Source organism: Pelecanus crispus, chromosome 8 (genome assembly GCF_030463565.1).
Source record: "Pelecanus crispus isolate bPelCri1 chromosome 8, bPelCri1.pri, whole genome shotgun sequence".
Classification (NCBI taxonomy): Eukaryota; Metazoa; Chordata; class Aves; order Pelecaniformes; family Pelecanidae; genus Pelecanus; species Pelecanus crispus.
The window spans coordinates 22803692-22826979 of NC_134650.1; the positions used below are offsets into that span (position 1 = coordinate 22803692).

The 23288-nt window shown below is 55.5% G+C and overlaps 2 protein-coding genes across 2 annotated transcripts in view; both read left to right on the forward strand.

Moving 5' to 3' along the window:
- The first annotated feature begins 1131 nt into the window (after window positions 1-1131).
- SLC4A9 (solute carrier family 4 member 9) lies at window positions 1132-15309 on the forward strand. The gene is made up of 20 exons (XM_075715701.1): window positions 1132-1388; window positions 3205-3365; window positions 3578-3727; window positions 3865-3926; window positions 4003-4160; window positions 6013-6100; window positions 6398-6552; window positions 7181-7297; window positions 7511-7685; window positions 7982-8115; window positions 8230-8501; window positions 9185-9240; window positions 9337-9519; window positions 9660-9773; window positions 10405-10566; window positions 10748-10926; window positions 11178-11250; window positions 13494-13562; window positions 14472-14645; window positions 15073-15309. The coding sequence occupies exons 1-20, from the start codon at window positions 1132-1134 to the stop codon at window positions 15307-15309; spliced, it is 2976 nt and encodes a 991-aa protein (XP_075571816.1).
- Window positions 15310-16664: 1355 nt separating this feature from the next.
- The window catches only part of ANKHD1 (ankyrin repeat and KH domain containing 1), a 117697-nt gene continuing 111073 nt past the window's right edge, over window positions 16665-23288 (forward strand). The window contains exon 1 of the mRNA XM_075715769.1: window positions 16665-16940. Coding sequence (XP_075571884.1) covers window positions 16665-16940 — 276 coding nt within the window. The remainder of the gene's footprint in view (window positions 16941-23288) is intronic.

A 23288-nucleotide genomic window follows, 5' to 3' on the forward strand; every position in this document is an offset into this window, starting at 1 on the left:
GTTTCATTGTACTTCAGGATAGTGGGGTTGATGGGGACGGGTGCCCCCCCTCACTTCCCCCATGGCCAGATCTAGCACGAGCAGCTCCTCAGCCACAGGTCCCAGCCCATCCACTGCAAGGCAGTTACCAGCACCCCATGGACCAGCACACACCTACCCGCACTCCCCCAAAATGTGACCTCAGCAGTGGTGGCACCTGGCCCCTCACAGGGCTGATCCTGGGACTGAATCCTGCCTGGGGCCAGTAGGTTCCGGCACAACCCGCCTGAGCTGGCTGGGTGTTTGTATTGCCTGCTGCTGTGTTTGCACTGCACACAACCTGGCTGTTTGCTTGCATGGAGCCAAGCCTGGTGACGGCGGTGGCGGGCATGCTGCAGGCTCTGCTCTCCACTGGCAGCACCATGCTGGCTGTGCCATCTCCCTGTGCCCAGCAGGGTGGTGCGGCTGTGCCCACATCCTTCCTCCCCGCACATGCTGCAACATCCGCTCTCCTGCAACAGCCCATGTGGACACCCTCCACACACCAGGATGGCCACAGCCCTGACGTGCTCCTGGCCCTTGCCGTGAGACCTGCCACTGGCAGCCCCCTCTTGCCCCACTCTGGATTTCCGCAACAGTGACACATCCTTCCCCAGCACACACCCCTACATCCCCTTCCCTGGGAAGAGCTGCCATGGAGCTGTGCCACCCCTCTGCCACCCCTCCTGCCGTGGGCACAGGCACCCTGGCACAGGCACTAATGCTGCCACCATCTATCCAGGGTTGGCCTTGCCATCCCCTCACCAAAACCTTGTGTGGTGCGGGAGGGCTTGGGGACATGCTGATATTCCCCGAGACCACCAGTGCAGCTTTGTCCCCGTGGGTCACTAGAAGGCGGCAGGGGTGTCCCCTGGTCTCTGGCCCAGGTGGGCGGCTGGCGGTGACAGGAATCAGCCACACAACCCACGGGGCTAGTCCTGGTGTTTTGAGATCATTGTTTTGGGCTCAGCTCCCTTGTGTTGGTTTGTGACCAGTTTAAACTGGTTCACAGCTTTTATAAGGTGTGGGATGAGTGGCATCCTGTGAGTGCTGGCAGCTCCAGACGGGAGCCCACACCTGTAGCTGCCGGTGCTGGTGGCCAAGTGAGCCCACATGCCCTGGGCGCTCGGCGTTGTTCTCTGGGCAGCAGACACCCACTCACAGCCCAGACCAGAGGGGACCAACCCCGAAGCTCCCTACCAGGCTTTTGGCTGCAGTATCTTCCCCTGCAGCATGGCCCCAGCGGCCGAGCAAGCTGGTGCTGCCCTGCAGCAGGAGGAAAGAGGGGGTGCCACCTGCCCACTGCTCTTCATCCAGCTCAACCAGCTCCTCAGCACCCCGACAGGACTGGAGTGGAGAGAGACAGCCAGGTAGGCATGCCTGCAATCACCAAGCTGCCTGGTGATGCTTTGGGAAGCCCAGCCTTCAAAAGTCTGGCTCTGATGGAGCCCAACAGCATCTCCCAAGGCTGGTGGTTCCTCAACCTCAGCCCCAAAGCAGGGCTGCTTCCTGCCCTCTGCCACCGCCAGCACCTGCACTGTTTCTGCCTGGCTTAGGGTGTCTCGTTTCATGGCAGTGGGCGGGGTGTCAGGCAGGGCACAGGCGGTGACCCTGCATGGGCACAGCGCCCTTGCTTCTGCTCCTGCCTTTGCTGCCTCTCCAAGGCTCCAGTGGCTGCGCTGGGCCTAGGACGGTGCTTTGACATTCCCCAGATCTGGCTGCCTGGCACGTCTTAGGAGGTGACTGGAAGGGTAGGTCAGGGCAGGCTTGGCTGGGGTCGAAGGGGCCCAATAGAGGGGAGCTGGGGCCAGCTGGGTGCTGGTGTGCGGCAGAAGTATGGCTGGGATGTCCCCATGACCCACACTGCCCCTCCACAGCTCAGCAGGGGCACAGGGACGTGCCGGTCTGGGGGCAGCAATGGGTCTGCCCCGGGGGTTGGTCGGAGGGTCTAGGGGGGGGCAAAGCCACTGGGCTGTGGCTGTGATGGCTCTCCCCAGCACCCAGCCCTCTTCTCCCTTGCATGGCTGCCCATTGGCAGGAGCCTGTTCTTCCGGGGCACGCTCTCCCCGTGCAGCATGCTGAGCCACCCTGCAGCGGTGTGGCCACCCACGGGGACAAAGGGAAGCTCTGTCTGCACCTGGCATTAAAATATTTAGCATGGCCTGAGTGTAGAAAACAGCTCAAGACACTTCTGCTTTGACTCCAACAAGCGCTGCTTATAGCTGGGCAACCAGCAGTCCCAGCACAGCCTAGGGGCAGGTGGGTTGGTAGCAGCCCTGCGAAGGATTTGGGGGTACTGGTGGGTGACAAATGGGACATGAGCTGGCACTGTGCACTTGCAGCCCAGAAAGCCAAGCGTCACCTGGGCTACATCACTGGCAGCGTGGCCAGCAGGGCCAGGGAGGGGATTGTCCCCCTCTGCTCTGCTCTCCTGAGACACCCCTGGAGCACTGTGCCCAGCTCTGCGGTCCCCAGCACAAGACAGACATGGACCTGTGAGAGCAGGTCCAGAGAAGGCCACCAAAATGGTCCGAGTACTGGGACAGCTCTGCTATGAAGAGAGGCTGAGAGAGTCAGGGATGTTCAGCCTGGAGAAGAGAAGGCTCCAGGGAGACCGTACTGAGGCATTTCAGTATGTAAACGGGGCTTATAAGAAAGATGGAGAGAGACTTTTTACCAGGGCCTGTAGTGACAGGACAAGGGTTTTAGACTGCAGGAAGGTAGGGTTAGATTGGACATAAGGAAGAAATGTTTTACAATCAGGATGGTGAGACACTGGGACAGGTTGCCCAGGGAAGTTGTGGATGCCCCATCATCGGAAGTGTTCAAGGTTGGGTTGGACAGGGCTCTGAGCAACCTGATCTAGTGAAGATGTCCCTGCCCACGGTGGGGAGTTGGACTGGATGGTCTGTGAAGATCCTTCTGTTATCCCATGACTGATGAAATCCCCCTGATCAGGAGATCAGAGCAAGGTGTGGGTCAGCAGGAATGGGGATGTGACTGCTGAGGCTGTCCATCTGCCCCTGCTTTGTGAGCCCACTGCAGCCCTCTCTGAGTCCCCCAAACCCCTCCCTGCCTGTGCCAGCGCCATGCAAAGCTCAGAGATGGACCCAAGCTCCAGCTCCTGCTGCCTGGCACACGGCACAGGACTACCCTGCCGCTGACACCACACATCTCCCCGAGCAGGTGGATAAAGTTTGAGGAGAAGGTGGAGGATGGCGGGGAGCGCTGGAGTGCACCCCATGTCCCAGCCCTCCCCCTGCACAGCCTCTTCCAGCTGAGGATGTACCTGCAGAAGGGGACGATGCTCCTGGATCTGGATGCCCTCAGTTTCAAGGAAATAATCGGTACGTGGGGAATGCAAAGGTCACCTCCTGGGACAGGCTGATCACTAGAGGGACCAGGCCACACAGAGGTCCCTATATAAAAACACTGATGCATGATAGCTGGGTACCTGGGGTGGCTGACTGCTGCTCCAGCAAAGTGGGCTTTTCCCTGGGCAGGCCCCTACTGGGCAGCAAACCAGGGGGACTCAGGGCTGTCCCCACACTTGTTGCAGACAAGGCACTTTCCAGGCAGCCCGAGGAAGCAGAGCTGCAGCCTGAGCTGAGGGAGCGCCTGGCAGCCCTCCTGCTCTCCCAGCCACGGCACCAGCCCACCAAATCCCTGCTGCGGCCCCTCGCCAAGCTTGGCCTCTCTCCCTGCCGAGGTAGGCATGGCACCTGGCCATGGGTGGTGACATGGCTGTCCTACCGGGCATCCCTCTGCTGCCACCAGCCTGGGGCAATGCCCATGCTGGCTGTTTGCTTCCAGATGTATTTTGCGGCTTGCTCCCTTTCTTTGCAGGGAAGGCCAAAAGCTGGTCTGAGCCCAGAGCCCAGCTCTCTGAAACGCCTCTCAATGAGCAGGTAAGTCAGGACAGAGCTGGGCTGAGAGCAGCTGCTGCATCCCGAGTGCCCAGCTGCTGCATGCCTTTCCTTTCAGTTGAGAAACCCATTTAAGAAAAAGGTCCCACCGGGGGCTGAAGCAGCCCATGTTGCTGTTGGTGAAGTTGAATTCCTGGAGAAGCCCTTCACCACCTTCATCCGCCTCAGGCGAGGGGTAGCCCTCGGCTCACTGGCCGAAGTTGCTCTTCCCAGCAGGTAAACAGAGCACAGCTGATGGCCCTGCGCCCTGCTTTGTCCCTGTCTCCCTGCTCCCTCCCACACAGGACAAGGCTTTGCTTGGCAAAAGCAAAGGGTACAGCACCCAATGCCATGTGCAGTCCCAGAGCCCTGGCTCACTGCTTCCTCTCCTGCTTTTCCCAGCTCCTTAGGCGCATCCCGGGACGGGCTGAGAGTGGAGCATCTGTTGGGCAGCCTGGGAGGGACATCCCCTGGGTTATCCCCACCTGGGCTCTGCATTCACTCTCCTCCTTAGGAGGGTCTGGATGCTCTCCACTTACTGACCAGGAGCATGGGGGCTCATAGCTGGGAAGGGGCGCAGGTTTGCAGGAGCCTCTTGCCCTCCCACTGCCCACGATGGTCTCCTGAGTGGTTGGGTGCCTCTTGCAGCACTGTTGGTATACAGGGAAAGGAGCAGGGCAGGAGGTGTTTCTCCATGGCTGAGGAATGCATCATCTGAAGCAGTAAGGCAAAATGGTCAGTGTGCCCCTTGACTTCCTTAGGGAGCATGCGGAGGAAGCAGGCAGGGATCAGGAGGGACATTGCCACCTCCTGGTCACTCTGCCCAGAGCACCCGTCCTCCAGGAGCTGGGTGGAGCAGGATATCCATCCACCTCCTGCTCTTTCCTTGGTGGGAGATGGGGTGGCAGGTCCCTGGGGAGCCCCTGCAGGCCTTGAGGGGCTCACAACAACCCCTTACCCTGTATTTTCCTCCCCCAAACAGGAGGAGAAGAAGCAATTGTCCCTATCCATCCCTTTGCCCATAGTGCCATCCCCTCTGCCAGCCGCCCCAGGCTGTCCCACGGGTGCAGCCACTGTCTCAGGGCTATCTCCCACCCAGGTCCATCTCTAGGATCTTAAGGTTTTCCCATTGCCTTGATGAAGATGCCTGGGTGAAACCAATCCCAGGTGGCTACTGTCACCTCCCGAACCCTCGGAGCAGGCTCCGGGAGGCCTCCCACACTGATGCTCCATGTCAGGGCTGCAGCAGGTTCTGTCAAGCCACCTTCAGCCCCGCCTGTGCTCTTGGAGGAGTTTCCCTACCCCATCTCTAAAGGTTTGCTCAGGGTACGACCACTGGAACTGCTCTGCAGCCTCAGGGTACCAGGACTGTAACCATTTTTCCAGTTTTGGAAAGGAGTGGAGGGATTGGTTAAATATTTGGATGGGCTGTCCCTCTGGAGACTTTATTATTTTGCAGCACCCTCTGAGGTGTGGGATTTTAGCCATATTTCTTCAAGGACTCTAAGCCCTCTTTCCGGTCTCCTCCCGTGTCCCCATAGTCCTACCAAACCTGCTGCCTGTGTAGCTAGCAAGATCTCTTTCCTGAAGCTAACATTCCTGCATCCTGCTGGTGAGCAATATTCCCATGAGCATGACCCCACAGACAGTCCCAGTCAAGACCTTGACCCCACAGACAGCCCCATCCCAGAGCTCAACCCCACAAACATCCCAATCCCAGAGCCTGACCCCACAGACACCCCCAGCTGAGAACATGACCCCACAGACTTCCCCAGTTGAGAATGTCTCCTCTTCTGCCCCAAAGACCTCTGTCCGCCCAAGCCCGGGTTTCTGCAGACCCTGTGATCCAGCCGGGGTCCTGGTGCCCCACGGTCTCCTGTGGGGTTTCCATGCAGTGGGCAGCAGACACTCGTCTTGTTTTCTGCCCCCGACCCCCTTGCTTAGGGTGGTCACCCCTTAGGATAGCAGCAGCCACCCAAGCCTTCCCAGATGCCGTCCCCAGCAACCCCGCAGCACCATGGTCTCCTCCAGGAGAAGCATCCACTGGCAAGGAGAGGGCTGCTCAGGAGATGTGCTGTCTCACCCGCAGGTTCCTCTTCATTCTGCTGGGTCCCCGAGACAAAGTGAAAGCCTACCACGAGGTTGGCAGGGCCATGGCCACGCTGCTGACAGATGAGGTGAGCCTGGTGCAGCACCCATGGGTGGGATGGGCCTGGGATGACGCCTAGGCTGAGGACACCGGGGGTCCTCTCCTCTGCAGGTTGCAGCAGGGGAGGCAGAGGATGGGGCAAGCTAGTGGTCTCCCTTGCCCAGAAAAAGAAAATAAAGGTTTGGGGTGGATCTGTAGGATGTAGGGGCACCCGTTCCACTGAAGTGGATGCGTGCCTTTCTCAGTGATGGCTGCAGGCTGGGAGGAAGGCTCCAAGTGGCTGAACACAGGGATGTGGTGGCTAAACCACAGCATTTTCCTGCAGCTCTTCCAAAGGGTTGCCTGGCAGGCTGAGCACCGAGAGGACCTCATCACAGGGATGGAAGCATTCCTAGATGAGCTGACTGTGCTTCCTCCCAGGAAATGGGACCCCAGTGCCCGCATTCCTCCACCGAGCTGTCTGCCGTCTCCGCACAGGAGGTAGGCTGGAGTGAGGGTACCCGCAGCCTCTGCCAGCCCCTCTGCAGGGTCCCAGGTGGACACCTCTGCCTGTGACATTGAAATCTCCACCTCCATGGGGATGAAGCCACCCAGGAGCCAACCCTTGCCAGTGAGGTCCGCCCAGCCAAGCGCCTCCACAGCTTCAGCCAGTGACCACAGCTGTGGTCCCTGCTGCTGTTAGTCCTGGTATCCCACTTAGCAGGGGATGGCAAAACCACCCTGTGTGCCCTTCAGGCAGGAGCTGTTGGGAACGCCAGGTTTCAGCATTTGAATGTGAAATATCCTCCAAACAGGACACCTCCAGCTCTGCCCAGCTTCTCCACCAAAACCAGTCCTGATAGGGCTGGCTCCAGGGCTTGCTCAAGGAGATATGGTTGGGTTGGAAGGGACCTTCGAAGATCATCTAGTCCCACGCCCCCATCTTTCCTTATCCTCCTGATCTTTCTCTTCCTTCTCATTATCAGGGGATACCTGACGTCCCCCCAGCAACTGCTTGCACCCCGTCCCCTCTCCATCCTCTCTGTCCCCTCATAGCATCCCCTAGATGCAGCTGGGTCCTGAGGGCTCCAACCTGAAGCCTGTTGTCTCGGGCTCTGGTCTGCCACAGGACCACCATGCACCCACTGGATCAGCAGTCCCACAGCAATGGCGACATGGCAGCAGCTGGCAACAGAGCTGGCCTGGGGCACATGTGCTCCGGGGAGGAGCTGGAGAGGACAGGCAGGTGGGTTCCTGGAAGGACAAGGGTGGTAGGAGGTGCAGCAGGATGCTGAATTTGGGACAGGCTGCTGGCTCTCCCCAGCACATGGGGCCACCACATCCAAACCACTCTGGACTGGTGTCTCCCGGGGAAGGGACTGTCACCTGCCTTGCAGCTCTCTTAGGGGGTGATGGCTGGCTGGGGTGGTTGCTCTGAGGTCTCCCTCTGCTGCCCCAGGATTTTTGGGGGGCTGCTGCAAGACATCCGGAGGAAGGCACCATGGTATGGAAGTGACTTCTCCGATGCCCTGCACCCCCAGTGCCTCTCAGCAGTGCTCTACATCTACCTGGCAACAGTCACCAATGCCATCACCTTTGGGGGCATGCTGGGGGACGCGACCGCCAACATGCAGGTCGGTGCAGCTGCAGGGTGCCCCACACCAACACCACTTGGCCCAGCCCATGGGTCTCCCGGGTGCCCACCTCCCACTGGTGCCCGGGGAGCCAGTGGTGCCTCTGGGGCATCCTGAGCATCACCCAAATCCTGTGTCCTTCCCCAGCATCTGTGGTCCCCAAGCACTGATCCTGCACCTTGCAGTGTGCAGGGAGGTGCAGGCAGCTGCCTCAGCTGTGCCACTGGGGGGCACAGGCCCAGTACCCCCATCCCCACCAAATGCCTGGCACCTGGCACCACTCCCCTACATTTCAGGGGGTGCTGGAGAGCTTCCTGGGCACTGCCTTTGCCGGTTCCACCTTCTGCCTCTTTTCCGGCCAGCCCCTGACCATACTGAGCAGCACTGGCCCCATGCTGGTCTTCGAGCGCCTCCTCTTCTCCTTCAGCCAGTAAGTACCCTGCCAGGGATGGTTCCTTAGGCCAGTGTCCCCTGGGCAGGGCACAGGCCACCATCATGCCAGGTGGGTGGTGTTGTTGAGGCTTTGGGTCAACTTTCCCACCAGGGACCACAGCCTGGACTACCTGGAGTTTCGCCTCTGGATTGGGCTCTGGGTGGCCTTTTTTGGCATGGTCTTGGTGGCCACTGAGGCCAGTCACCTGGTGCAGTACTTCACCCGCTTCACCGAGGAAGGCTTCTGCGCCCTCATCAGCTTGATATTCATCTCTGACTCCCTGAAGAAGATGCTGAGCCTGGCGGATGCCTTCCCTATTAACTGGCAGTACCGTCTGGACAACATCACCTCCTACAGCTGTGTCTGCAACTTGTCCAGCCCCAGTGAGCCCAAGCAGCTGTGGGGCTGGTGGGGAGCAGGGGACTGCTACCCTGGAACCCCACTGGGACCCTGCTGCCTGGCTAGAAGGGGGAAGGTGCTGGAGGAGGAGGAGGCTGCTTAATCCCATCCTCACCTGCCTGACGACATTGGCACCTTCCTTCACTCCCCTCCAGGCTGTCTGTCCATCTGTCCCTGCCTCCTGGCACTGACCAGGCACTTAGGCAGGGCAACGCTGGGAGCAAGGAGAGCCTTGGTCCCGCTCCCATGGCTCTGCGATGAGGGATGCCAGGGGCTGGACATGGGTACCTGGGTGGGTTTGCACTACTGTTTCTAGCCTGGTCACCTCATCAGAGGGTGTTTCCTGGGGCCTGAAGATGTGTCCACACTGATCCTGCAAACAGGACCCGCACCGAGTACCAAAAGCATCATTGTTGGGCACAGCCTGGAGCTGATGGTGCCTCTGAGTGGCTGGTGCATCAGCCAAGACCTTTGCAGGGGCATCCCCCCTTGGTGCTCCCTGGGTACCAGCTGGTGCTGGGTCCTAAGGGGTCCCATGACACCCCATCCAGCACCCTGAGCCCTTGGGGAGAGCCTGGGGAGCGGCCCCGATGGCAGAGCAGCCCCAGTCATCCCTGATAGAGCATCCCCGTGGTGCTGGTACCCTGACCCCCCCATCCCCTTGCAGGTCACAGCTCCGCAAGGAATGACACAAAGCAGCCCTCACCCCTGGCCCCCCAGCAGGTACAGCCCCTCCTTCCGGGCAGGTGGGCGAGGGGCTGGGGTGGGCCCAAGGTGTCCATGTGTGACCCCTCCTTGCTGCCTGTCCTGTCCCCACAGCCTTCCGCCACCCTGGCCAGGCTGAGCAGGACCCAGTGCCTCGGTCAAGGCGGGCACCTGCTGGGGACCAGCTGCCAGTATGTGCCTGATGTCACCCTCATCTCCTTCCTGCTCTTCGGGGGCACCTTCCTCTCCTGCACTGCACTCAAACGCTTCAGGAGCAGCCGCTACTTCCCTGCAGGGGTGAGCATCCTTCGGCCACCCTGGTGGCATGGCCACCTGTCCCAGCGGTGTGGGGATGGCTCTGGCTGCTGCAACCCAGGGGTGGTCCTGGGGCAACCCCCAACCCCAGCCAGCCCAAGCCAAATCCTCTCCATCTGCAGGTGCGGAAGCTGGTGAGTGACTTTGCCATCATCCTGGCCACCCTAACCTCCTGCGCCATTGATGCCACTCTTGGCCTGGAGACCCCCAAGCTCCTCATCCCAAGCGAGCTGAAGGTGCCAGCGGGGTGGGCATGGCGATGTTCGGGAGTGGGTCTGTGCCCCCCACAGTGGCCATCCCACCATGCTGCTGCTGTCCTTCCCTTCTCCGGGTCCAGCCCTATAGCGATGCGGGCTGCACCCCAGCAAACAAGAAGGGGTTGAACTGCAGCCGATCCCACGCTCTGTAAATAACCTGGCTCAATCCTGGACTAACTACATGATGGTACAGCTCACACTGGAGTGAGAGCCACAAGCTCAAGTCCAAGCTTGGGCTCCCTGCCCTGGGTGTGGGGCAGTGCAGGCAGCAGCTCAGAGCAGCCCATGCTTCCTGCCACCCCCTTGGGCTTGCCATCATCAGTGCCCAATGCCACCTCTTCCACCTGCTCCCAGGAGCATGTGCCCGGCTCCTGGCTTGTGGTGCCCAGGAGCAACCCCCTGCTCTGCCACAGCTGGGGTGTCCTCAATAAGGGGCTGATGGGTCACACTGCCCAGGAGCATCACCAGGATGAGAGAGAATACTCTTCCTGTCCCCAGCTGGAGCATCCCTGGGTGCCAGCAGGGACACCTGGGGCTGGTCCCATCACCCAGCTGCACCACAGACCCCACAGGTGGGTGGCAGCTGCTGTGACTCTTCTGGTCTCCACAGCCCACGAACCCAGCGCGGGGCTGGGTTGTCTTCCCCTTCGGAGCCAACCCGTGGTGGGTCTGCCTGCTGTCTGCAGTGCCTGCTGTCTTCGTCACCATCCTCATTTTCATGGACCAGCAGATCACAGCTGTCATCCTAAACCGCAGGGAGTACAAGCTGCAGGTGAGCAGGGGACAGGGGGTGGGCAGGACCCAGCCAACGGGGAGGACCCAGGTCCTGGCTGGACCCCATGGGGAGAGTGGCACCCCAAACCAGCCGGCAAGGTGGGTAGACCCCACTGCTGTCCCTCTGATGCTGCTGCAGAGACAGCTCGCCCCCAGCCCTGCTGTCTTTCCCATTGCAGAAAGGAGCAGGATTTCACCTGGACCTCCTCTGTGTCTCCCTCCTGATGGTCATCACCTCTGCCACTGGCCTCCCCTGGTACGTCTCGGCCACCGTCATCTCCCTGGCGCACATGGAGAGCCTGAGGAAGGAGAGCGCAACCTCGGCCCCTGGCGAGCACCCCGAGTTCCTGGGCATCAGGTATGCAACAAGCCTGGACCCCACTCGCAGGGATCCCATGCCCATGGCTGTGGAGACAGGGACAGGGACGTGCCCACACTGGCCAGCAGACCTGGCTTTGGGGCTGCTTGTGTCTCTCCAAGGATGCTACCGGTCCCCATGGCCATCAAAACTGAAAAGAGCTGAGATCCTGGGGGCCAGGAGGGCAGGTGGGGGCTGCAGGCTCCTGAAGGACCCTGGAGCGCCCATGATACCTGTGCTGCTGCCCACAGGGAGCAGAGGCTGACCGGCCTGTCTGTCTTCATCCTGACGGGGGTCTCTGTCTTCATGGCACCCATTCTCAAGGTAGGGAGCCTGGCTGCTGGGTTTGTCCTCTTTAACAAGGCAGGGGCATGGCTGTATCCTGCAAGGCTGAGGGATTCCTAACCCTGCCATCCCTCGTCCCATCTATCTATCACAGGAAGCCTGGCTGGCAGGTAGGGAGCTGTGCGCTGCATGGGAAGGTGCTGGGCAAAGGGTTTGGCTTGAGTGCCACAGGTCAGCCAGCACACCAGCACACTGTTTCCCTGTGTCAGCTGGCCTCCCTGTGGGCATCAGGGTCCCCTGCAGTCCCCAAACACACCCTACCACTACCCTCTACACTGCCACATAAGGGGCTGAGCCTGGCTGGTGTTGGCTCTCACCTGCCACTGCTGCCACATTAGGCAGAGCCTCCCCCAGCATATCCTGACCACATCTGGATTATGTGGGGGCAGGGAGGAAGTGGAAACCAGTAACAAGTGGTGTCCCTTAAGGGTCCCTACTGGGATCCAGACGATTTAATATCTTCATCAACGACATAGACAGTGGGATCAAGTGAACCCTTTGCACATTTGCAGATGACACCAAGCTGAGTCATGCAGTTGACATGTCTGAGTGCTGGGATGCCATCCAGAGGGACCTTGGAAGACATGGGCCCATGTGAACCTCATGAGGTTCAACAAGGCCAGGTGCAAGGTCCTGCAGCTGAGTGGGTGCAACCCACAAGTATTTATACAGTATCAATACAGACTAGGGGATGAACAGATTGAGAGCAGCCCTGCGAAGGATTTGGGGGTACTGGTGGGTGACAAATGGAACATGAGCTGGCACTGTGCACTTGCAGCCCAGAAAGCCAAGCGTCACCTGGGCTACATCACTGGCAGCGTGGCCAGCAGGGCCAGGGAGGGGATTGTCCCCCTCTGCTCTGCTCTCCTGAGACACCCCTGGAGCACTGTGCCCAGCTCTGCGGTCCCCAGCACAAGACAGACATGGACCTGTGAGAGCAGGTCCAGAGAAGGCCACCAAAATGGTCCGAGTACTGGGACAGCTCTGCTATGAAGAGAGGCTGAGAGAGTCAGGGATGTTCAGCCTGGAGAAGAGAAGGCTCCAGGGAGACCGTACTGAGGCATTTCAGTATGTAAACGGGGCTTATAAGAAAGATGGAGAGAGACTTTTTACCAGGGCCTGTAGTGACAGGACAAGGGTTTTAGACTGCAGGAAGGTAGGGTTAGATTGGACATAAGGAAGAAATGTTTTACAATCAGGATGGTGAGACACTGGGACAGGTTGCCCAGGGAAGTTGTGGATGCCCCATCATCGGAAGTGTTCAAGGTTGGGTTGGACAGGGCTCTGAGCAACCTGATCTAGTGAAGATGTCCCTGCCCACGGTGGGGAGTTGGACTGGATGGTCTGTGAAGGTTGCTTCCAACCCAAACCCTTCTGTGACTTTGTGGTGGAGAAACCGGAGACCAAGCCTGCCTGGTCCTCCCTCTGCCTTTGCGGTGGGTGGCAAGATACAGGGCAGTAAGGGGTGTCTGTGGGCTTTGGAAGCCCCACACAGGGCAACTCTTCTTGCATCCCCAGCCCCAGGATGAGTCTGACTTGGTCCTTCAAGCAAGGACTCACCTCCCCCTATAATCCCCCCTGCCACACTTGCAGCAGCCCCAGGACTAGCGGTTACCTCCTGCCTCGGACATGTGGAGAATGCTTCCTTTCAAACAGCCCTTGTGTGATGCTGAGGAAGCCCACCCAGCCCCAGGCAGTCCCTGTGTTCCTGGGAGAATCCATGGGGAGCAGCAAGTGATGCCCATCTCCCTCCTTGCCTGCCCGGGCTTGGGAGAAAAACAAACCAAGCTGAGCAACACAGAGGGCAGGAGCCAGTTTACGGTTGCAGAGGAGGAGGTAAAAAGGAAAGTGGTGTGCTAGGGAGGCAGGACTCCCCCCAGCATTTATAGATCCTGAACCATAAGCCATAGCTCCAAGTAGCTTGGGTTGTATGCTCCATCTCCAGCCTGGATTGCTCCCACCATGTGCTGGAAAACAGGGCAAGGAACTCAGTGCATGTTTCCCCTCTCTGAAGACTGCAATGTCCCTGCACGAACAGGGTAGATGGGAGCACGTCTGGGCTTTAAAGCTCTCAAAGACATAAGATAAGCAAAAAGCCATGAAATTAAACTGAGCTGTTGGAAATGAAGGAAGCAAATGCTGCAGCCACGTGTGCACACTCAGTGAGCGCAGCCCCCTCAAGGAATCATACCTTGCTGACCCCTTGCCCCACTGTTTTGCAGCACATCCCGATGCCGGTGCTGTATGGGGTCTTTCTGCACATGGGGGTGGCAGCACTGAACAGCATCCAGGTGAGCGGGGACTGGGCCGGGGATGCTGGTAGGGGCTGTTTTGGGGATGACGGGGTTTGCTTGGTACCAGCCCTCACTACACAGCAGAGCCTGGATTTTAGCTCTGTGTGATGTGCAGCTTGGCATGGGTCTGTCCCCCGCCAGGCCCAGGACAAGGAGGGACAGAGGGACCTTTCTGGGGCAGAGGAAATGGAAAGGGAGGTGTCTGGGATGCTGAGGAGCATGAGCAGCTTCTACACTGATGGATCAGGTGGTTTGGGAGAAGTGGAGGGACCAGTGGATAACCCAGACTGGCTCTCAAAGCTGCAGGGACATCCCTACCTGGGAGCTGCAGGCAGAGCTGGGACCTGCTGATCCTTTGGTCCTGTCATTGCCACTGATGTGCCAGCTCTGTTTCTTTCCTGAGAAGCCCACAGAGGGGAAAAAAAATCCCCACTCTAGAAATATCTACCCATTTTTTCCTCTAAACAGTATATTTTCCTTGCAATTACCCTGCTCTGGATGACAGGCTGGGAAACCCCCTCCCTCCTTCCCTCTGCTTGGGGAATCAGGGGTTGTGGTCTGGAAAAGGCAGCAGCAGTCTCCTGCATGCAGGGAGGGGAATCAAGGGGTTGTTATCTCTCAACCATTTAAGAACAGCTTGAGTCCTTTCTAGATGTCTACCTGGAAAGCACTCCCCTGGCCTGGGGTGATAGCGGTACCAGGACCCCTGGTGGTACCAGGACTGCTGGTCTTGCAGACAAACTCACCTGCCCAGGCATCACCCTGGCGGCCAGTGCAGACAGCAGGAGGGCTAAACTGCAAAAACAATAGCGAAAACCCATCCTGCCAGCCCTTGTCCCAATAGGGAGGTGGGTAAGAGCTGCCTGAAAGCTGGTGTGTGACCCACAGGCTGTCCTCTCGCTACAGCTCACAGACCGCGTGCGGCTGCTCCTGATGCCAGCCAAGCACCAGCCAGACCTCGCCTACCTCCGCCACGTGCCCCTGCGCCGGGTGCACCTCTTCACCATCATCCAGCTGCTGTGCCTAGCCTTGCTCTGGGTCCTCAAGTCCACCATGGCCGCTATTATTTTCCCAGTGATGGTATGACATCCATTTTAATCGGGCAGCACTGCTTTGGTGCCGGACTGGGTGCTACACCATACATGCCCTGAGCATCGCTGGAGCCCTGGCGCTCACCTTGGGCTAGGGACACAGGTGCTGCCCTGGGTGGGGGTGCACCCCATGGCAGGTGGTGTATGTGAGTCCTCAGACCCCCAAGGGCCTACACGGTCCCTGCAGGGCCACAACATGGCTTTGCCACCAGCCTTTACCTCCTGGGTTGGGGATGGTGAGGCTGTCACTGCTTTGCGGATGTTGTGCAAGTATCATCCCTTGGGACCAAGCGAGGAGAGGTCATGTGCCACCTCCCTGGCATTTACGAGGGGGACAGAGGGGGCCTGACAGGGAGCCCCTAGCCCCTAGCCCCAAGCACTGTGTGATGCTGATCTGTGCTTCACCCTGGCCCCAGCTGCTGGCGCTGGTTGGAATCCGGAAGGGGCTGGAGCGTGTCTTCTCTCTGCATGACCTGAGCTGGCTGGATGGCCTCCTGCCAGAAATGGCCAGGAAGGAGGCAGAGGGGAAACAGCCCAGGAAGCAGAAGGAGGAAAGCAATGGCGAGGAGGTAGGTGACGTCATGGGCGCTATGCTCTTTTACAGCTGTCCCCAGGGATGCTTTGGTGCCGGGGCTGAGCCTGGCCTGAGCTAAGGCTAAGCTGGGCTGGGACTGAGCTGCTTGGTGAGGCTGTAGCTGGTGGCGTGGTAGGAGCAAGGGCTAGGAGCGCTGCCAGTCTCGTCCCCCTCTTACTTCTCCCTCCAGTCTGAACTGATGCATCGCCAAGGACCAGAGATCAACGTCTCCGTGAACTAGGATCACAGCCGGGATGCAGGGCAAAGCGAGAGGCAGAGGAGGCCAGGGCTGGGGCCAGCCTGTCCGCTCCTGTCCAGCTCCACATACGTGGGACTGGCGGAAGGCAGGCACCATGGAACCTCAGTGTGGTCTGGAAGGGACCTTCACAGAGCAGCCAGGCCAAGCCCCACCATGGGCAGAGAGATCTCCCACTAGGTCGGGTTGCTCAAGGCCCCGTCCAGCCTGGCCTTGAACAGCCCCAGGAATAGGGCACCCACAGCCCCTCGGGGCAGCCAGTCCCAGGGTCCCCCACCCTCACCCTACAATGCTTCTTCCCGTGTCCGACCCCACCCTGCCCTCTGGCAGGTTAAAGCCATCGCCCCTTGGCCTGTCACACCAGCCCGCGCCCCGTCGGTGCGTGTGGTAATAAACGGCGCCGTGCCCCCGCGGCGTGCCCCTCCCTCAGGTGCCCACGGACCCGGCCAGCAGCGCTGACAGAGGCCACGTGGCCGCGCCAGTGTCGTCACGGCGGGCGGAACGGCAAGGGGAGCAGAGTGATGGCACGCTCAGCCTATGGCGGCCCGCACTCGGGACGGGAGGGAGGGCAGGGAGGGGGCGGGCTGTTCGCCTCGATAGGCAGCGCCTGGCTCCAATCGCCGCTCGGGACAGGCGGGCGTGTGACGATCCCTCGCACTGACGGAGACCTTCAGAGCGGTACGAAGGGGAGGGGGGCCCAGGCCACGGCAGGAGCCAATCGAGCGGCGCCAGACGCCGTGTATTGCGAGTGATGTGCCTTCTGTCCAATCAGAATCTGCATATCCCGGATTCACTTTGACCGACGGCCCACTCGTCCCATCGGCGCCCGCAGCTCTGGCAAGGTACATGACTGATGTTCCAGACGACCAATCAGCTCTCGAGAAGTTCAGGAAGAGAGGCCGGGGGAACTAGGCGGGGCGACGGGTTCTAACCGCCTCGGCGTGCGCTCTCAGGGCAGCATGCTGGGAGAGCGTGACGCGACCCGGAGTGGCGGGCACCGCGCCCAATAGCACGCCGTCGTCGGCTGAGCGCGCCCAATGGGCGCGGGCGGAGCGGCGGGTGGGCGGTGCGGCGCCCGCGGCCGGGTAGGGTGTGAGAAGTTAGTGGCGCTGCTGTGGTGCCGTGAGGGGACGGAGACGGCTGGGCTCTGTGAGCGGCGGCGGCTCCGGATCAGCGCGATGCTCACGGACGGCACCGCCGCCCCCGTCGGCGACGAGGAGATCGACTCGGTTGCTCCCCGCGTGCCGCCCGCCGCCGAGCCGCCCGCTGCGGCCGGGCCCTCCCCACTGGGCTTGCGGGCCGTGCGCCTCTTCGGGGAGGCTGGGCCCGGCGGGCCGGGAGGCCCCGGCGCGCCCGCCGCCAGCGAGGCCGCCCTCGACTTCAAGCTGGCGGCCGCCGTGCTGCGGAGCGGAGGCGGCGGCGGCTCCGGCAGCGATGAGGACGAGGTGTCCGAGGTGAGCGATCCCGCCGGCGGGCCCGGCCCTCCCCTCCGCCGCTTCCTGACAGGCCCGGCCGCCGGCCGTGGCCCGTGCCCGCCCTCCCGCTCGCCGCGCTGGGCCCGCCGCCGCCAGCCGGGCGCTCGGCGCCGCCCCGACCGGGCATGGGGGTCGCGGGCCGTACCACGCCCCCTTCCACCCCGCGCCGGCCCGGGCCTCCCCGCCGCCATGGGCGTCAGCGACCGCACCGGAGCCGCGGGGGCGGGGTCCCGGCGGCCCCGCACAGGCAGGGTGGCCCAAGGGCTTTCTGCTGAGGCTCGCGGGGAGGGAGGGGGTAATGGCACCGTCGCGCCTGCCGGCGGGCTCCGGAAAAGGGGGCTGGGCGCCCCGCCTGCACCCTCCTGGGGCGGCCGGGCCCTCTGCTCGCCGCTGCCTCTGTGCGTGCGGAGGGTGGGGGAAAGATGTCTACCTTGCTGCAGCCTCCTGACCTCTAGGAGTGGTTTCCACTTTGAACTAGGTTTGGAGGGGGAGGCGAGATCCTCTATTCAGCGGAGAACAAAGTAAAGCCTCCGCCCCCCGGTATTGGTGCCCTGGACCCAGGAGAAAGAATATGAGATTCCCAGACTGCTAAATTCCTGAGAGAGAGAGATACACACTTTTATGCAATAGAAATATTTCTCACCCAAAAAAATGGAGGAGGGTAATGGAAGTGTCTTCCTTTGGTCTTCCAAACTTAAGGGAAGGGTGTGTGGAAGGGACTGGAGCCTCATCCCAACCCAAATGGAGAATTGTTGGGCCTGTAAACTTGCATCTAATACTGCTTTATGTAGCCTAGGGAGAGAAGATAAATGAAGGCTTTTATCTGTTGCTACTGCCCACTCAACCTACACCAAAGGGTGAATATTATTTCCTTAGTTACCTCTTTTAGAAAGAAGGCTTGAGATCACAGCCACCATCATAACCCTTATGTAGCCTTAGTGGAAAGCAGGAGAAAGTGGCTAGCACTTGCAAGCTTGTTGCGGTTCCAGTGTTTTGTACTTCTGTGTGCTTCTGCAGAAGGAAGAAGATGGTAGCCAAGGTGATACATACCATTTTTTATTTGTGGGTCAGGAGTGGGTACTTCAGTATGTGTCCAGATTTACTCTGGAGAAATGGAAGGAGGGGAGCCTGCATTCATCCTGCTGTGTCTAAATTTTTTGCCGTCCATTGATGATCCTCTTTTGTCCAGCCCCCTGAAACCTGAACTGACAGGTCTTTTCTGAATAAAAAAGTGTTTAAACTGATGCAGACACACATTTGCACTTTGCTTGTGACCACCTAACCTAAGTTAAAAATTGTGTTAACAGCAGGATGTTTAACTAAACTAAAAATCTAATGATCAGGCAGATGAGCACTTGCGAGTGAATGTTCCTTGTGTGATTGGTATCCTGAACATATGATGATATGGGATTACGTGTTCAGGAACATACCTGTTTTAGGGAGCTAGAAGGCCTACTGTAGATAGAATAGGACACAAGTAATTTATGAATTTCCACTCTCTGTTATGTGTTCTATGTCACATTTTAATGTATCTTTGAAGATACAAAGCAGTAGCTGCAGAACCTGGAAAATGATGGGAAATGGGCTGTATCAGAGTGTTTGTGGCTCTTCGCAAGATGAGCAGAGTTCTGCTTTGAAAGCTTATCCCTTTTGAACCCACCCCATTATTTAAAGTATGTAAGATTGAACAGCTAAGGTGTTTATTAAGCACTCCATTGGTCTTTTGACTAACAGTTAAGTATTAAGAAAGACAGCCTATTATAAATAATGTGTCTAGGAGGCTGGCATTAAGGTCAAAAAAATGAAGGTTCCCAAACAGCTGTTAAAGTAAAATTACTCTTTTGGAAAACCTGGGAAAAGCTTTCTTATTTAAAATATATAATAAAAAACAAAAGTTGGAATTAAAACACTTGGAGATTTCCAGAACACATGTAGAGGAGTTGGGCTAATCTTGAACCTGAAATTGCCTGGGGAATTCTTCTGCCTTGTGTTTCTGGTTGTGGAGAGTAACCTGGAGAAGAAGCATGGGTGGGAAGGATGTGCCTCACATCTGTGCCGCCTTGCTAGACTACAGGGTATGGCTGGGAGGACCAAGGGTAAATTCTTTGTTTTCAATTTTTTTCATCTGTGTGTATGAGAACTGAAGAAGCACCTGTTGGTGCTTTGTTTGTGTGGTGTGTGTGGGGGGTTTTTTTGTTTTGTTTTTTTTTTTTTTTTTGTTTTGTTTTTTTTTAACAAAGAAAAGTCAATTAAACTCCTGGGATGGAACATTGCAATTCTTGAACAGCACTGCTTTGAAAACCCAGTGACTGTTTGGACTGTGGTCTTGTGCCATGAGTCACTGATTTGGGTGTATGCCTTCAGCTACTACCAGTGAGTGGAATTAGTGAGAAGGGAGAAATAAAATAAATAGAGTGAGTGAGTGCCATGCTGCCTTGATCTGTACCCTTTTCTCTTATGAGAAGGTAATTTTGAAGTCATAAAAATAATGGTACAATATTCTGTAGGCTCTGCTGTGTGTCTGCAGTGGTATTTAGGTTTTGTATCCTTGTCCTGAGTTTAATATGCTAAAATAATTAAATTAGTCTTTTGACTAATTTGGCAAATTAGGTAGAAAAGAAAATCATCAGGGAAGTGCAGGATGAAGAGTGTAATCAAGTATTTATCTAGAGAATGAAAAGAGAAATATGTTTTAGCTTGACTTCTTTGAGAATATGTTGCATTTCTTACATCAGATCTTCAAGTACTTTACAGTGGGAGTACTGTACCCATTTTACAAGTGAAGACAGTGAAGAGAGTGTACTTCATTTATTCTGCCTTGCAGAACAAGGAGAAAAATCAAAGCTTTCTGGTTTCCTAGCTCAGTGCCTGCTTATGGTAGTCACCAGGCTGCTGGCTGGGAAACCAGGGACCGAAGTGGATCCCATACAAATGAGTTGTATCAAGTCTGCAAGGTGAAATTTAAATGCAGCTGTATAGAATATTTTCTAGAATTACCAGTTATCACATGCAAATAGAAACAATTGCAAGCTGAAGCACGCCTTTGGGCATGGAAGGATGAGGCCAGGAGGCTTTGTGCTATTTCTGTGTAAAACAGAGGGGAAGCCATGGTTCTTCTAGGTGTTTGAAGAAACTTTCACCGCTGGTTGCAGTCTGAGAGGTGAGGTGGTTTTGACCTTGGTGTAAATAGTTGCTTGGTTGCCTTCTAAGCTTGATCAGGGTTTGGATGCAGCCTGCAACTTGTTTAGAGTGAGATTTTGATGTAATTTTAAGTATATTACTACCACTCCTTGTGAATTTTGCTGGTACTTAAAGTGGTGCCAAAGGCATGAGTATTAAACAGCCTCCTCCATACTAGTTGTGAAGCCTGTAGATCAAGGTGAAGGCGTGCTGCCAGGGCAGTGATTAATAGTGCATGTATGTGAAGTCCATAGGGTCCTTGGTGGTTGAGGGCTTCTGGCCACAGAGCATGCAGGTTCTTATCAAAAACTGTCATGGCGGAAAACTGGGCTGTAGAAATACAGAGTAGAAGCAAGTGATAAAAATATGGCAGTGTTAGTGCTCACAGGATTGTGTGGTTTGCTGATCTGTTGTAAATGAAGTAGGAGAAGCCAGCTGTGCTGACAAAAGTACCAGAGGACCTTGGAGCTCAGTTCAGTAAGTGGCTTTTGGCGGTGAGCATATAAATGTAGAAAGTCTCTTGTATTCTGCAATTCAGGGGTTTGGAGGCCTTCAATGCCAACTGGAGCTCACCCACCCCTTGGCTATGGAGTCGGTTCAGCTCTCAGCTTCCCTCTCTAGAGCAGGCTGCCTGCCTCCACCAGCTTGCCTTACTTAAGCCTGTACCTATTGCATAAGCCTCTGGGGATATTTACATAAAGCGTAATTAAAAATCAGACATAACCTAACTCCTACAATGAGTAGAATTAATAGCCAAGTGGCATGCACTCCAGATCAGTTCAGTACATGGAGATTTGTCTGGGGCTTCCTAAATTTTTTTAATTTTTTTTTTTTTCCCCACAAATCTGAGGTCTCTTAATTATTGAACTGGGTTTTGAATTCAGAGTAAATACTTAGGCAGTTTGTTTTAAATTGGCAATGTAAGCTATTAAAGTCATTGCTATGTCAGTGAACCTTCTTAACATGGCACTGCTTCTTAAATGGTATACACGATATGTCTTTGACTTCTGACTTTAACACTTATACATTTTAGTTTCCTGTATTATCTTTGAAATAATGTAAATGGCAGCATTTTCTTGACCATAAGGAATAGAAATTCAAAAAGTTGATGCAAATTAAGGTATATAATATTAGGCAGAAAAGTCTTTTCTCTGAAAAAAAATTTCAGTTTAGCAGTTGATGTTTTTCTTATTTTGACTGGTGCTTTCAAAGTTGAGGAAGAAAGAGGTGGAACAAAATGGAACATTTTCTTCAAGAATTATTCACTGATTAGAAAACATTGAGGGATAAGGGGTTCAGGTTTCCAGAAGTATTGAGATGATGCTTAAGGATGCAAAGAGCTGTTTAGTACGGTGTTCATTCATGCCCAGCCTGATTAAGCATCTAATTCTTGGAAAAATCTTGGTAAGTATGTCAGTAACTTTGAAAGTCTGGCCTGTGGTAGCCAGAAACAATCTGTCTAGTTATGGTTAATACTCACTATTCAGTAACACTTTAAAATGAACTGATTTCTAAAGTTGCTCACAGAACTCTACTTTCCCTTCAGTGCAGCTTGACCCAGTTGAGTACATGACCTAAAATAAATGTCAGCAACTGTTTTCTAATGATAAGTATAGAAAGTAAAGATGTGAAATACTACTGTGTAATTATATAAATATGCAGTGCAACACCTTGGTGAGGAGAGATTTACCAAATTTAGCAGAACATCTATATTTAGTTACAAATTTGCATGTAGGCTTCACCAGTCAACTAGTTACATTGTGGAGGTGGGGAAGGGTTTGTTTGAGCATTAATGCAAGGCAAGACTACAGCTGGTAAATAATGAGTTCTTGTGTTCTGATTTAAATTGGGGCTACCCAGCTGCTTCCCTGTGGGCTTGGTATTGGGATGCTCTCCTCTGTCCTCATCTCAGAGGATCTTGAAATACAGCTGTAAGGGCAGCTGGATGATGCTCTTGCAGCATTGTTCTGTGCTTAGAGCTCAAACCATCCCTGTGACATTCACCTAAAAGAAGGGTGGGTGTGGAGGAAAGGGGAATATAAAGGCACTCCTTTTTCTGTGCACCTGTGTGGCCTGGCCTTTAAAACTGGGAGCAGCGACATTGTTGAATTGAGATCCTTGCTGAAGGAGTTCAAAACTGGGGTTTAGACCCTGCAGGTGAGGAGGCTGCATAGCTTTGATTGTGGGTCATTTTGAGTTCTTGTAACATATCTGAAGATACCTTGGAAGTATTAAGCTGTTGTTGGGGGTAAAAGTGACTCTCAGATTTAAAAGTGAGTCGAGTCTGATTTATATGAAAAAAGGAACCTTTCTTGGATTTGTTTCCCACTTAAAACTTAATGAAGCAAGAAAAATAACTTCTGTATCTTGTTTGAGGACTATTTGCAGAACTCGGTGTATAAGTTAAGCTCTGAAGCCTCAGTCTTCAGTAGGGTGCTTTCATTTTCCTTCTGTGGATGCTTTCTTTCCTAACAGCAGCTCATGTAGACCATGCAAATACCATCTGAAGTCCTCATGTAAAGCTTATCTCCCTGATGGGAATGTCCATGTGAGGAGTGGGGTACTGTAAGTAAAACTTCAGAAATCAGTAATTTGTTCAAGTACTTTTGTAAACTTAGGAAGTTTTTGAAAAGTGTCTGGCCTCAGGGGTTATCTTAAATAGAAACTTTCTCATTGATACCTGATAGGACCTTGGTCTTCTATGATAAACTGAAGATTAGTTTAACTTTCAAATTATATGTATCCTGTTTTTTGTAGCAACCTTGTTACTGCAGTCTATGTTATAAAACTATGCTGCCTCTGAATAAGGGGAAAAATGGGTACAGGTGAATTAATATTTGAATTTAAGGGTTCATTTAGTTAGGATGATATCCTTGTCTGAGCTCTAACCTTTTGGTATACCTCATCAATAGATAGTTTCTGTCCTGGTCCCCCAACCCTGTCCCGTGGCCCCCACCCCTCCCCACCCCTGACAACTAGCTCTCTGGTTTTTGTGAAGGTGCAGAGGTTTCATTTTGCATATTTTTGGAGGAATGCTGAGCAAGTGAAATTTATGGAAGTGCATCATATCAGAGGATAATGTCTTCCTTTTACTCTTTTGCAACTTATTTCCTTAGGTAACATTAATTATTTGAAAGTTTTCTAAAA